Source organism: Lynx rufus, unplaced genomic scaffold (genome assembly GCF_022079265.1).
Source record: "Lynx rufus isolate CCGP_SWC_20201006 ecotype Redwood Valley unplaced genomic scaffold, mLynRuf1.p SCAF_3, whole genome shotgun sequence".
Taxonomy (NCBI): Eukaryota; Metazoa; Chordata; class Mammalia; order Carnivora; family Felidae; genus Lynx; species Lynx rufus.
Genome location: NW_025814845.1, coordinates 201,428,005 through 201,442,489, shown reverse-complemented (window position 1 = coordinate 201,442,489; position 14,485 = coordinate 201,428,005). Strand labels below are relative to the sequence as shown.

General features: G+C 54.3%; 1 protein-coding gene across 1 annotated transcript in view; it reads left to right on the top strand.

Moving 5' to 3' along the window:
- The window catches only part of DLGAP2 (DLG associated protein 2), a 177,838-nt gene that overhangs the window by 142,962 nt on the left and 20,391 nt on the right, over positions 1 to 14,485 (top strand). The window contains exons 6-9 of the mRNA XM_047091590.1: positions 1,350 to 1,699; positions 2,685 to 2,726; positions 8,692 to 8,777; positions 11,684 to 12,099. Coding sequence (XP_046947546.1) covers positions 1,350 to 1,699; positions 2,685 to 2,726; positions 8,692 to 8,777; positions 11,684 to 12,099 — 894 coding nt within the window. The remainder of the gene's footprint in view (positions 1 to 1,349; positions 1,700 to 2,684; positions 2,727 to 8,691; positions 8,778 to 11,683; positions 12,100 to 14,485) is intronic.

Sequence of the window (14,485 nt, the reverse complement as noted above, 5' to 3'; positions counted from 1 at the left end):
CCTCAGGAACAGAACGGGGCAAATCCTGTGCTCCCAAGTGCCGCAGCAGGACGGTGACTCGGGACAGCTTCTGAAGATCGTAGGTGAAACTTGCCCAGTCTTCTCCCCGCTGGGGGGGATGCCAAGTGCTCCCCAGGAGATGCTCCCATGCACATGCGGCCGGGCACACAGCAGCCCTCACCTGCCTATGGACCGCGTGCGTGCGTTTTTGCACTGCACCGTGGTGAAGGAGTCTGTTTCAGAAGCACTTCTGTGGGCTCTCTTTCCACATAAAGAAGAATCATCAGGGCGCCTGGGTGGCTCAGTCGGTTGAGCGTCTGACTTCGGCTCAGGTCATGGTCTCACGGTTCGTGAGTTCGAGCCCCACGTCAGGCTCCGTGCTGACAGCTCAGAGCCTGGATCCTGCTTCAGATTCTGTGCCTCCAGCTCTCCCTGCCCCTCCCCTGCTCATACTCTGTCTCTGTCTCTCAAAAATTAAACTTCTTTTTTAATTAAAAAAGGAAAATCATCAGCTGTAATGGAAAACACATTCATGTGAAAAAGGACTAGTTCGTCGTCACTTGAAAAATAAGTAACATGCTGAGACTGGCAAAGGTGTCTAATGAGTTCAGAGACATTTAATTTAACTCCACGTCCAGATGCGTCTGTATTCTTCAGTGGATTGACTGTGGCTGGGGGTGGAGAAGCCCGATGTGAAGGACAGGGGGAGACGGGCGGCTGGTGAGGGGCACACATGCGAGCGAGGCTTGGGCCGGGGGTTGATCTGGGATCCCGGTGTCCCTTCTCCACCGACGCCTATGCTTACTCCCAGTGAGCATGTCCTTACAGGGAGCAAGCTTCTCAGATCACATTCGTGTCCGTTGGAAGAATAGAACTTGCTCATCACAAACATTCCTCAAACACAGAAGCGGAGGAGAGAACAGTCAGCCACGCTTTCCCTCGGTGATGACCTGGCGAAGGTTTTCTGTGCTTCTAACCTTTTTTCCGTACACAGGTTTTCTTTGAAGTACATTCCTCCTTCATCTGGACATAATTTAGCGTGTCGTGCTTCTTAGCAGGGCGCGAAGACACGAGCATTGCCCACGATGCTCGCCGTCTGTCCTGCTGAGTCAGAACTCCCTTAGTCCGGTCGCCATTGTTGCATTTTGGGGGGCTTCACCCTTTTCCTCTGTTACGAGTGTATCTGTGCGGACTCGGTGAGCACGCGGTTCCCGCCACGGTCTGCGCTACTTCTTAGGCCCCGGGTTCCGAAAGGCCCGGCGGGTCGTAGGGGGGCGGACGGGGGACCCGGTTTCCGGGCGGGGGAGGGGAAGGTGCTTCTGCTGATGGGACTCTGATTTCCCTCGCAGCCGTGTCGTACGCGAATTACAAGAAGACCCCGCCGCCTGTGCCCCCGCGCACCACGTCCAAGCCCCTGATCTCGGTGACGGCGCAGAGTAGCACGGAGTCCACCCAGGACGCCTACCAGGACAGCCGCGCCCAGAGGGCGTCCCCGTGGCCCCAGGATGGCCGCGGCCTCTACAACTCCACGGACAGTCTGGACAGCAACAAGGCCATGAGCCTCGCCCTGGAGACGGCCGCGGCCCAGCGCCTCGCTGCCGAGGGCCAGAGCGGCTCCACGCGGACCAGCGACAAGGCCGTCCTGGTGTCCAAGGCGGAGGACTTCCTCAAGAGCCGGCGCTCCTCCATCGGGATCCAGGTAGACTCTCTCTGCCGCCTGCTCAGCGGGCTCTGCGAATAGCGTAGGCTAACACATGGCGCCCGGCCGCCCTGGGGCCCTGGCGGGGAGCGCGGCCTCTGAGGGCCGCCGACGCGAGAGCCGGGCCCAGCTTGTCCGCAGCCTGCAAGTCTGCAGCCAGGCGCCCCCCCCCCCCGGGGGGCAGCTGGGGCCCCCGCCTCACACCCGCCCCTGCCACCCTGGGCCCCCCACCCCCCAGGGCAATTTCTAGGGGCCACCGGCCGCTTAGAGAGTGTGCAGACAGCTCATTTTGATGCTGCGGAAGGATGGTATTTTTGGTGGACCCTGGTATTTTGAAAGCCTTTCAGTCTTTTGGCCAAACACTTAAGTGGGGGGAAAGAGCATTGGGAATAAAACGGTAAAAGGAAGAAAGACTGAGGCGAGCCCACAGCTGCTCAGGTCACGGCCCCCAGAAGGCGCTCGTGCGCCGGCCGTGGGGCGCTCTGGGCCTGTAGTGGGGGAGGCAAAGCCAGGCCCGTAGTTTCAGACCACCGAGGGATCACGGCACCCCGAGGCCCCAATTCCCACCCGAGATCCCGACGCGCTGCCTGCACAGGGTGCCGCGGTCTCCGGGCAGGGGGCGGGAGGCACGTGGTGAGGACCCAGGAGCCCCCTTTCAGTCAGGGGCACAGGTCACCCTCACGCCGACCCTGTCTTGCCTCGGCGACTCTCCCCACAAGATTCTGCCGCACGGCGAGGCTCTCCAAGCACGGTTCGCCTCCATTCAGCCTGTGTGCAGCCGGAAGTTGTAAAATCAGGACTTCCTGGCCGCCAGGGAGAGGGTGAACGGAGCCCCGACCGGGGGCCGCGCGTGCCAGGCACTGACATGAGGGGGCACGACGTGTCGGGCATCCCGGGGACACGGGAGAGCAGGCTGGGGAGACCGCCCGCTCGACTAGGTCGTCTGAACCAGGTCTCCACACTGTGGCTTCATTGTTTTGTTTAGGATTCTGAATTCCCAGAACATCAGCCATACCCAAGGTCAGATGTAAGTACCAAGTTATACTCCGAAGCCAAGTACGCATGAATTTTTATTTTCTCTCCCTGTTTTGGATTATTCATACAAACGCTCTGTCACCTCTCTCTGTCCTGATTCTATATGCCAGGCGCTATGCTAGGTGCTCCCCACTGACCGCCTCCCCAGTGATGTGCAATTAACGCCACTTTGATGAGGGCAAAGACGAGGCTCAAACCAGGCCGGTAACGCCGCAGTCGACGGGCTTGCCGGGGCCACAGCAGTGGGACGTGGGGCTCCAGGGTCCCTGGCCGTCCTGGCTCTGAAGTCACGTCTCCAGGGAAGACGTGTGCGGTCCCTGAGTTAAGGAGGCTGGCTCCACACCCCCGGGCGCCCCTGCACCCTCTGGCCTTCTCCCCTGCCACCGGCTTCCAACTGGCTGCCCACGCCAGCCGTGGACAAGGAGGGGCATGTCGGCCTCTGACACTGTCTGCTAAGAGCAGGAACACGTGTCGCGTTCGTTACCCGGCCGCTCGGCAGTGCCCCCTCCTGCCTCCGCCTCACCCCCCCCCCCCAGAAGCCCCCACACTTTTACTTGCCCCGTGGCCCTTTGTGCTTCTCGCAAGCACGCCTTTCCTCTGCGGGAACGTCCTTCCTCCCGCTGCCACCACTCACTGCTTCCCGCGGTTCCCGCGTAAACCCCTCCCCAGAAGCCCTTCCTGGAGCTGCCCCCGGAGCGCGTGTCTGGGAGGGCTGCCCCTCCCCCTCTTCACACCCCAGCGCCTAGCACAGCGCCTGGCACATAGCAAGTGCTCGGTAAATGTCGGATAAGTGGCGCGCGGGTGACGGTGGCCGAGTGGTCCGTGAGAACCAGTGTGAGTGCGCGCGTGTGCTGGACTCAGCTCTGTTTTGTGGCAGAAAAAACGCACAATATCCTGTGAGCCTGTAACCTGGCAGTTGTCAGACCAAAGAACGGAGGAGCCAAGAGGACACGTCGTCACAGAAACCCGTCTTAGCGTAAATAAGTCAAAGAAGTGACAGGTGGGAGTGCAGGCAGCTCACTCAAAGAGGAAAGCACGAGGAAACGGGGTGAGGGGCCACTTCAGCGGAGGGCAAGACCCCACAGACCCCCGAGGGCACGGAGGAGCGGCCGGCCGGCCGCGCTGTGAAGGCGCAGCTCGGGACACCGCCGTGCCCCTGGCTCCCCAGTACGTGCCCGTTGTCACCTCACACCCCCAGGAGCTGTCGTTACCACATCCAAGTTACCGACGGGGAGACTGAGGCTCGGGGGTCCGGGACCTGCCTCCGGGTACACGGCCGTGAGCGTCAAAGGACGGAGGGGGGCGTTGCGGGAGAAACGAGGGAAGGGCCGCACGGTGCCCTCTGCGAGCCTGACCGGGCTCGGTTCCTGCGACTCGCGTGGACGAGCACAGTCCGCCCCGGTCTGTCCCGTCGCCTGTAGAGGAAGGTGGCTAGCGTCGCCCACGCTCGGCCCGGCTCCCGGGGGGAGGCCCGCCTGACCGCCGACCACGCTCCCACAACCACGGCGGGCTCTCGTCTGCACGAGGACACCAGATGACGCACACCGCACGACATCTTCCCGCCGTTTCTGCGGGTTTGGGGAAAGGACCCCAGGCCTTCCTCAGCGTTAGCCGCGTGAGAGGCAGTACCGTGACGCCCCACCCCCCTTTCCCTCACTCGACGGTGACGCGTGCCTCTCTCCTTCGTGTTCCCCTTCTGTTCGTGTCTGTGATCGGTCCGTCACCACGGGGTTTCTTTGCTTGTGCGTCTGCGTCTGTGTCTGTGAGTCCTCGCAAGGTGTCTCCTGTCCCCGGACGCCACGGCTGGGCTCTACGCGCAGGCCCCCCGCCTCAGCTGTCCCGGCCGGACGCGCGAGCGGTGACGGTCTGTTGCAGCCCTGGGTTGTGGGACTGGACGGAGGCATCGATGCAGGCCCCTCGTTACTCCACTCAAACGTCCGGCTGAGCGAGCGTGGGTCTGCCCGCCGGCGTGGACTTCTCCCTCGCCAGCCTGAGCCGCCGCACGTCCCCGCAAGCCCCCCCCCCCCCGCCACCGCCACCTGCTCTCAGAGCTGCGCTGAGCCTCTCCCAGCAGGCAGACCGGCAGATCACGTTTCTCTCTTGGACGTGGAACAGGTCCCCGAGGGAGACACAGCCACCGAGCGCCTGCCCAGCCGCACGCCAGGTCTTGAAGGCAGAGCGGAAGCGATCTGCGTTTAGCCGCCAAAGACGCGCCTTTGGAGCCGCGGCCCACGGCGGTTCCGGCTGCCTGCCTGGACCCTTCTCTTGGGTCCCGGGGAAGCGAGGCTCAGACAGCAGCTCGTCAGCTGACTTCCCACAAACCCCTACGTGCAGGAGACGGGGGCCAGGGCGCACGGGGGCCGCCTCCCGTCCAGCTCACACTCCCTGACATACACATGCTCACACATGTGTGCCTGGACGCTCACACACACACACACACACCCCTGTGTACACTTGTGCTTACGTGTCTGCACACACCTACATGCACACGCAACACACGCACGCACCCGTGGGCTCACACCTCACACACGCACACTCACGTGTTCATACCCACACACATGTGCAAGCATGCTCGTGCATGTGCTGTGTGCATAGACTCACTGTGCACCTGCTGGAGCACACATGGTCACACGTACACACACGTGTGCTCCCATGTGCAGCCAGGCATGTGGATGCACACGCAGACACATGCACGCGCACGCTTGCACGTACACACTACACTCGCGCAGTCACACACACACGGACACAGTCACGCACACACGCACGCAACAGCATGGACCGTATTTAGAAGCCCCCCTCCCTGCCTCTCCCCACGGCACACGGCTCCGCTTCCAGTGCTCCGGCCTTATGCTGGGAGAGCCACTGCGGGGTGCGCAGAGCCAGGACGGTCTTCCGTGACGGCACTCGCCACCTACTGCGGTGACTGGGGAGGCGTCTGTCCCCGTGCATCAGGGAGCCCTTCAGAAAGAGTTCGCTTAAAATACAGCTTTCCTCTCGAAGCCTAGTCTGTGGCCCGTCTTGTGAAAATGAACATCGGTCTATAGTTCTCAAACCTTTTAAGATCACTCGACCCTTCTAGCCAGAGTCTCCTCTTGGGAAGACATTCCTTTCATTTCCTTCCCACTGTGTAAAGTAGTAATTCCTTTCCTGTGTCCTAAATTTGCTTTTTTTTCCATCTATACAAGGGTCTCTGGTCCCAGGATTTCCAAAATGGATAAATATTTAGCTCATCCAGGCGATACATGATTTTACCATCCCCCTCAGCCCTTACCTTCTGAAAATAGGGATAACTACGTTTTTCCCTCAAGAAAGTTACACGTGACAACCACTGTAAATCTGTGAAATTCCTCAAATTTAATGTCCATATCATACACACCTGACTGTTAACAGTTGGGGTGCAAAGACAGAGCGTTAACACTTGCTGTGGACAGACACACGTGACTCTGGCTTCCTGTGGCGTTTTACAATTAAATGAAGTGTCCGATGTCCCCTCATTTTTGAGACGAGGAAGAAGAGATTCAACCAAATCTAAGAGACTCACCGGAGGGTCACAGGGCCAGGCAGTAGCAGAACCTGACTCCAGAAGCTGTACTCTCCTCATTTGCTAGGAACGTAAGAGGGGTCCAGCGGAGGGGATGTGCAGATGGGACAAGGGGAGAAAATGTCTTATTGTCTGCTTGTATGCGTCAGTCACTTATGCAACGTGTTCACATGCCCGTGAATATGTGCGTGTTTCGTGTGTACGCACACAGCTCCCGACTGTACCGTCCACGCCACTTGCTAGTGTGCCTTGGACCATAAGCATCTTCTGTGTCGCAACTGCATAGCGTTCCGTGTCTTGAGCAAATCATACCCGACCCCATGTCACCGTTCTCCTCCATGACTACCCGCTGTGTTTCACCTTCTACATACCACTACGATGAACGCCTCACACGTTTGCCAGAGTAAGGTAATTTGGTAGACCAAAATCCTAAAGTAGAAGTGAAGCAAATATTCTGAACATCTTGGTGATAAAACCCTGTGCTCTTTCCATTACAAAAGTCTTTCTAAAAGCATATGTACGCAGTGATCTCCCCCATATTATGAGTCTATCACATTCGACGACATCGACCAAAATCGTCAAGCACAGTAATACCTTTGACCCAGAAATCACCTGTGCTGTGAAAACAGTCACAAAAGCACACACACACGTGCACACCCATATCTATAGCAGCAGCATAAATAATGGCAGAAAACTAGAAATAAGCACATTACCCCTCCAGCGAAGACTGATTACAGATAAATTAGGTCGTGTTCATAAAACGGAATAGCAAGCAGATAAGACACAAGGCAGCTCTGTTTGCTCTGACGGGGACGACGTTCCAAATACTTTAATTTTTATTGTGATCCTTTGTGTAAGATAATAGTGGTAACAGTCTCCACGACCAGGAAGGTGAACTTCATCAAAGACATGACCCCCTTAAAACTGGAGAGGGAAGGAGAGACGGCAGCGGGGATAGGATTTTGATTCAACAGTGTCCCTCCCCCAGGGGTCACCCCATGTCAAACCACGCGACACAAAGGAGGTGCGACCTGTGTGCACATGTTCGGGACTCCAGCAGTAAGAGGGGGTGTTCTCAGTGATTCTTGGGGGTGCCAGAGTCTTCACGCGGCCGGATTTATTCCGGCTGCAAACAATTAGGAAGAGCCTGGTGCTACAGTCAGAGAGACTCAGGTGTAAACCCTCCTTCTGCCCTAGTGAGCTGTGCACCCCTGGGCAAGTTTCTCACCTTCTCTGATTCTCAGCTGTCCAGTGTGGCAGGAAGTAACAGCAGGAGTATCGTGGGCACTCCATGCAATAATGCTTCCTATGCTCTTAGCACAGTGCCTGGTGCGGGGTAAGCCTAAAACAAATATCAGCTATCAAGATCATTTCTCTTTGCCACAAATTTAGTTGGCCCTCGATGGTATGAGCTCAGCCATAGGACAGCCACAAATTACAACGACAGTCTCTCATCATCACAGAAGAGAATGTCACAACTGTTTGTTTAATGGGTTATATCTTACCCTTGTGGCAATCATTAATACTTTTAAGAAAAAAAATGTGTTTTACAACTTAGCTGTGGCATTTTAGATTGGGGTCAAAATCCTACTGATATAGTAAGTAATCTTTTCTGGGAAAAAGGAAAGGGATGTTTGAGTAGCCAGGATAATATTTACGATTAAACTAACCTTTGGTTTCACAGACTTTTCGCACCGAGAGGTTGTTGTTGTTGTTGTTGTTGTTGTTTTCCACAAAATGGAGTGTCTCAGAGTTCCCTCGTGTGTCCCTGCTCGTGGTCCTGAAATGCTTTCTGGGTTTGGGAGAGATTTTGGCAAGGAGAACCACGATCAGGACTCCATGGGAAATGCAGTCTCTGCTGTGTTCTGACATGGCCTTGCTGCACACAGTCCTGGTAGCAAACAGGAGACACCTGCAGGTGGGAACAGTCGGAGACGTTGCCTCAGTGTCCCCGGTACACACTGAAAGTCCTTGCCGTGTGTTTTTGTATGTGGATACCGCCACCAGTATACTTCCATTAAATTGCTTATGTTGTTGCAAGCTCTCTCTGGTTCGTGCTGTACTTACTTTCTCCACTGTAGGGTGTGATAGGAGCTTTTCAGCCCTATAATAATGCAACCCAACAAAGCCTCTTTCTTGCCTTAGCTGAGCTAAGCAGTTGTATTTGCATAGGTTTAAGAGATCAGAGCACAACGCTGAGTTCAAGGAGTTATGTAAACTTTGATGAAACGCAGTAGCAATGTAATTACACCACTACAATGCATTTCCCTCTCTCTGTGATTTTTACTGGGTCAAGTGCAACTCTGTATTAATTACATGTGCAATTAATTACAGCAAATGAACACACACAAAAAAACAGTCCCTCACCCAGGTCCCCTGTCATGGTTCTAAAATAAGATGTTCTGTGTTATACTAGGTGGAAACAGCCACAGATTCGGACACAGAGAGCCGAGGCCTGCGGGAATACCACTCTGTCGGTGTCCAGGTGGAAGATGAGAAGAGGTAATCAGCCCCTTTGAAATATACAAGGTCCTCAGCAGGAACGACCTGTTAGGGATACGAGGTTCCCCAGCAGGAAGGAGTGATCTGTTAGGAATACGAGGTCCCCAGCAGGAACAATCTGTCAGGGATGTGAGGTCCCCAGCAGGAACCATCTGTTAGGGAAGCGAGGTTCCCAGCAGGAACCATCTGTTACAGATGCAAGGTCCCCAGCAGGAACGACCTGTTAGGGATACGAGGTTCCCCAGCAGGAAGGAGTGATCTGTTAGGAATACGAGGTCCCCAGCAGGAACAATCTGTTAGGGATACGAGGTCCCCAGCAGGAACCATCTGTTAGGGTTGCAAGGTCCCCAGCAGGAACGATCTGTTGGGGATGCGAGGTTCCCAGCAGGAACCATCTGTTAGGGATACGAGGTTCCCCAGCAGGAAGCAGTGATCTGTTAGGAATACGAGGTCCCCAGCAGGAACGATCTGTCAGGGATGTGAGGTCCCCAGCAGGAACCATCTGTTAGGGTTGCAAGGTCCCCAGCAGGAATGATCTGTTAGGGATGCGAGGTTCCCAGCAGGAACCATCTGTTAGGGATACGAGGTTCCCCAGCAGGAAGCAGTGATCTGTTAGGAATACGAGGTCCCCAGCAGGAACGATCTGTCAGGGATGTGAGGTCCCCAGCAGGAACGATCTGTCAGGGATGTGAGGTCCCCAGCAGGAACCATCTGTTAGGGACGCAAGGTTCCCAGCAGGAACCATCTGTTATGGATGCAAGGTCCCCAGCAGGAACGACCTGTTAGGGATACGAGGTTCCCCAGCAGGAAGGAGTGATCTGTTAGGGATGCGAGGTCCCCAGCAGGAACCATCTGTTAGGGATGCGAGGTCCCCAGCAGGGACCATCTGTTAGGGTTGCAAGGTCCCCAGCAGGGACCATCTGTTAGGGATGCACGGTCCCCAGCAGGAACAACCTGTTAGGGATACGAGGTTCCCCAGCAGGAAGGAGTGCTCTGTTAGCGATGCGAGGTCCCCAGCAGGAACGATGTATTAGGCATACGAGGTCCCCAGCAGGAACAACCTGTTAGGGATATGAGGTCTCCAGCAGGAACGATCTGTTAGGGATACGGTGTCCCCAGCAGGAACGGTCTTTTAGGGATACGAGGTTCCCAGCAGGAAGGATCTGTTAGGGGTATGAGGTTCCCCAGCAGGAACCATCTGTTAGAAACCTGACTGCAAACACCTAGATCATGCTGACCATCAATAATTCATGCCTCTCGTGGAAATAGGGTCATATATTTGTACTTTTCAATATGTCGTTCAAGTATGAATTAGCATCCGCCTGTGTCTTGTATTTGCAAGAGGCAAGGGAATAATTATTTCTAAAGTAATTTACTGCCTATGAAATCTGATGGCTCTGAAAGCCAAGTTCTTCACCCAAAGGAAGAGCACATCAGCCTGAGGGTCGACCAGATGCATGCCTTCTCACCTAATAATGTCAAAAGGAAAAGAAAGAGAAATAAGGAAAGATGTTTAAGACCTTAGCCACCATGACTTCAACTACAGAGTAAGAGATGTCTATTAGGATAGTGTTATTTTGCAACAAGAACAGGATGATTCTTTTGTATTTATTTATTTTTTTTTTTTCAACGTTTATTTATTTTTGGGACAGAGACAGAGCATGAACGGGGGAGGGGCAGAGAGAGAGGGAGACACAGAATCGGAAACAGGCTCCAGGCTCTGAGCCATCAGCCCAGAGCCTGACGCGGGGCTCGAACTCACGGACCGCGAGATCGTGACCTGGCTGAAGTCGGACGCTTAACCGACTGCGCCACCCAGGCGCCCCTATTCTTTTGTATTTAAAATAACGTATAAATTTCATAAAAATGAATTTTAATGAGAGCATCATTACATCTGCAACTTCTGTTCACATCTAGCTGGTAAGGTCCTGGGTGACATTCTCATTGGAGGGTTTTAGGACCCAACCCATAAAGGTTTTGATTGCGGAGATATTCAGACCACAAACTAATGGCTTCCAGGCTCCCAATAGACCTCTCAGAGGCTGGACGGCTTCTGCACTGGGGAATCTGGGCTTGCTGCCTTCCGTCCCATCCCTGGCTTGCTCTCTTGTTTGCCTCCAGCAAAGAAAGTAAGTGGCACATTCATTAACCAGCTGCTCTCACAGCTATTGCCATCTGCAGGTTCAAATGGGGAGAAGCCAGAATGTTTAGTTAGGGTACAGTGTGGATGTACCCCCCCACACACACACACACAGAGTTCTCACCCAGAAATGTCTGGACTCCAATTACAAGCCCTTTCCTACCCATCATTTCAGTAATTGGCTGTGCAGGCATGGGTGGCCTCGAAATACATACGATGAAAATGTTTTTCAAACACCTGCTAAAGTCAGAGCTCAGATTCATTATTTTGCATAAAAGACTTAATGGAGACGATATTAAGATATTCAGAAAGGAGGAGAAACTCACGTCCTGAAATGTGTCCCCAGAAAGCAGAGGGTACAGAAGTTATTTATATCAAAGAAGCAACGCGGCCTTACTTTTACCTGCATGCCACACACGGGAGTTCGTAAACTTGTGGCGGATTTGCAAAGGGAGGTCACTGTTCCAAGGCAGGGGGGTCTCACGGGCCGCTCTCCTCACGGTGCCCTCCAGTACACTTACGTCTTAAGTGGGCATTATGTAGGCACTGAGACGTAGGTGCATGTCAGAGGTTGCTTATGAGCGAAACCCAATGTGCTTTCATAGCTGGGACCCCAGAGCAGCGGCAGTAGAGGTGAAAACGCTCACCTTCCCTTGAGCCGCTGGCTCGCTGCCTCGCAGGAGTGCTGTGTGCGAGCTTGCCGTAGGCGTGCCGCAGAAAGTCATCTCAGAAAGCCTTTCGTTTTTCTTCCTTCCCGCCTCCGCAGACATGGACGTTTTAAGCGCTCGAACAGCGTGACAGCCGCCGTCCAAGCAGACTTGGAGCTGGAGGGCTTCCCGGGACGCGTCACCATGGAGGACAAGGGCCTGCAGTTTGGTCCCGCCTTCCAGCGGCACTCGGAGCCCAGCACGCCCACCCAGTACGGGGCGGTCAGGACTGTCCGGACCCAGGGGGTCTTTAGTTACAGAGAGGACTACAGGGCGCCCGTGGACACTGCCACCCTGCCCCCTCCCGAGCCCTGGCTGGAGCCGTGCGTCGAGACGGCAGACACCGGGAGGATGTCTCCGTGCCGCAGGGACGGCTCGTGGTTTGTGAAGCTGCTACACACGGAGACCAAGAGGATGGAAGGCTGGTGTAAGGACATGGAGAGAGAGGCAGAGGAGAATGACCTCTCGGAGGAAAGTAAGAGCACAGCCTCCAGTGGCTTCTTAACCCCATCCCTGGGCAGTAGCATGAACGGGCAGGTGCCAGTATTAATGCGGGAATGTCCTTTGATACTTGGGCAAATTGAAACTGCATCCCACTCAATTCCAAGAGAACAGACAAGAGAACGAACAGAAAAGCAACCGTTAAGATGTTCCAGGGGCTCCTCCTGGGTTTTGTTAGATCGTGAGCCCGGTGGTGCTGATTGTGGTGTCGTTAGCATCCTTAATCTCGTGTTCCACGTGCTAGCTCTCTCCACGTGGAGCACTCTGAGTGTTTTCTAGAGTCCTTCCTGCCCCGTGTTTACATGGAGTGGAGTTGGCTTTATGCCAAAGAGAAGTTGGAGACGAATAGGAGATTGAACCGGCCCCATGACGGTGCGTTCCCATCGCAGTGCCGCGCGCAGATCTGACCTTCCTGAATGAGGGTCCGCAGAGCAGATCTGCTCCAACCCTTAATGGCTCAGATGGGTCTCTGCCTCTCTGTGCAGGAAGGGACAGCGTCCCTTTTTGCCCACCTCCTCCCCATTTCCCTGAAGAACCCTATCTTGAGGATTGTCAGAGCGGCCTCCTTCACAAATCACTGCATGTGACTTCCAAGCAAGTACCCGCCATCTTTGTTTTTAGAACAAGATTACCATGAGAATAATTGCAACTTACTTAGAACTAACCCCTGGTCTTTAGCACAGTACAGTTTCTCAAAGGCATTTCTGAGTGTCTTGACTCGACAAATCATGCTGTCTTTAAAGTGGTTGTTCACTTTCCATGAATTCCTTGGTACATTTGCTAGGTCGCTACAAATTCTCAAGTTCAAAAAGATTGCTGACGTCCTTGGGAATTGTGCCCTGGCGTTACATGTCTAGATGGCTGCCGTAATAGAATGCGTCAGTAATCTAGAAATGGAAATGCAGTGATGAAATTATATGGACTTCACATAACGTACAGAGTAAAATGGCCCTGGGATCCTAGAAGCCAAGAAAATAATTGGTGTATGGATCTCTAGTTGTTAGAACTTATGGTGCTAACCTATGAGGAAAGAGAGAGATTGCCCTTAAATCACTAATTCCTTCCCCCACGTTTCTCTCTGAGTCATCCAAGTCCACATGTTGTTTACCTGGGCCGCCATCAGACCCTGAGTATTTTGGAGGAAGCGTTGCCAGGGTGAGCCATTTGAACCTGCTCCCTGGCCGGCTCTGGCCGCTGGTGTCTCGCACCATCCCCATGCGGTTGTCCCAATCTGTTGTCTGCTTGGGGCACATTCAGTGGAGGGCTTGCTCACAATTGTGGTGCTGAAAACTCACTTACTTCCCACACGTTGTTCTCACTCGTCGGTATGTGCGTCGGCTTGGCAAAATTGTTTTTCCCGTCACAGGGACTTACAATCGATCTCCCAAAGACACAGGAAAACTAAATTGTGCGCGTTGGTGGGAAATCGGGGCCGGGCTGCCGTCCCCACTGTGTGTGTGTGCTCGGCGTGAGTTCTTGCAGGGCCTGGGGCGCGCAGACCTGCCGGGTGGTCAGTCAGGACGCACGTCCCCCGTCCCGTCCCGTGGCTCCGCAGCGGAGCACGGCGGAGGAGGAGACAGGAGGAAGACGCAGCGGTAACAGTTGTCAGTCTTAGCTCCACCGAGTGTCTGCCAATTTTATCCTGTCATCTTCCGAATCTGCACCCTCAGGACACATCCTAGAAGTTCTGGCTTCCCTCTGTGTGCAGAGCAACCAGGGTCGCCAGCCACTGATGTTTGTAAGGTGGTCCAGCACAAGAGCTCCCTTATCCGAATTTCCCATATTTCATGTGTCCTTTTAACCCAGTCATTATTTTCCAAGAATCAGCTTTAAAACGGGTATTTTTTAAAGGAAGAAATCTCTAAGCCAGCACATACGAAGGCGTATGAGCACATACGAGCACGTATCCTGTGCCAAATCTTACGCTAAGTTCTTCACGTACCTCGTCAAGGGCTCACCGTGGGTGGTGGGTAGAGAGCATCGTCTCCGTTATCAAAGTAAACCAAGGCTCGGGGTCACTCTCTTTCCCCAGGCCCCACAGAGTAAAGAGGTGGAATGAAGTGTCAGAGTCAGGGCATCCCCTGTCAAGAGCTGCGTTTCAGGGCTGGCTGTGCTGTCTGAATTTCTTAGATCACGAGATTCTTTTACTGGAAACCTCCTCCCTACATTGCGTCCTTCCCATCTGTGTTCTCGGGGATCACCTTCTTCTGTGTCTTATAAAGTGCTGAGTCCCATCCTTGGCCATTTGCTTCATTCTGGTCCATTTTGGCCGGGACACCCATTTATCCTCAGAGAGAACTCCTGAGCTGATAAAATACAGACCTGGGGTATCCTTAATAAGCCACTGGAGATTAAGAGAG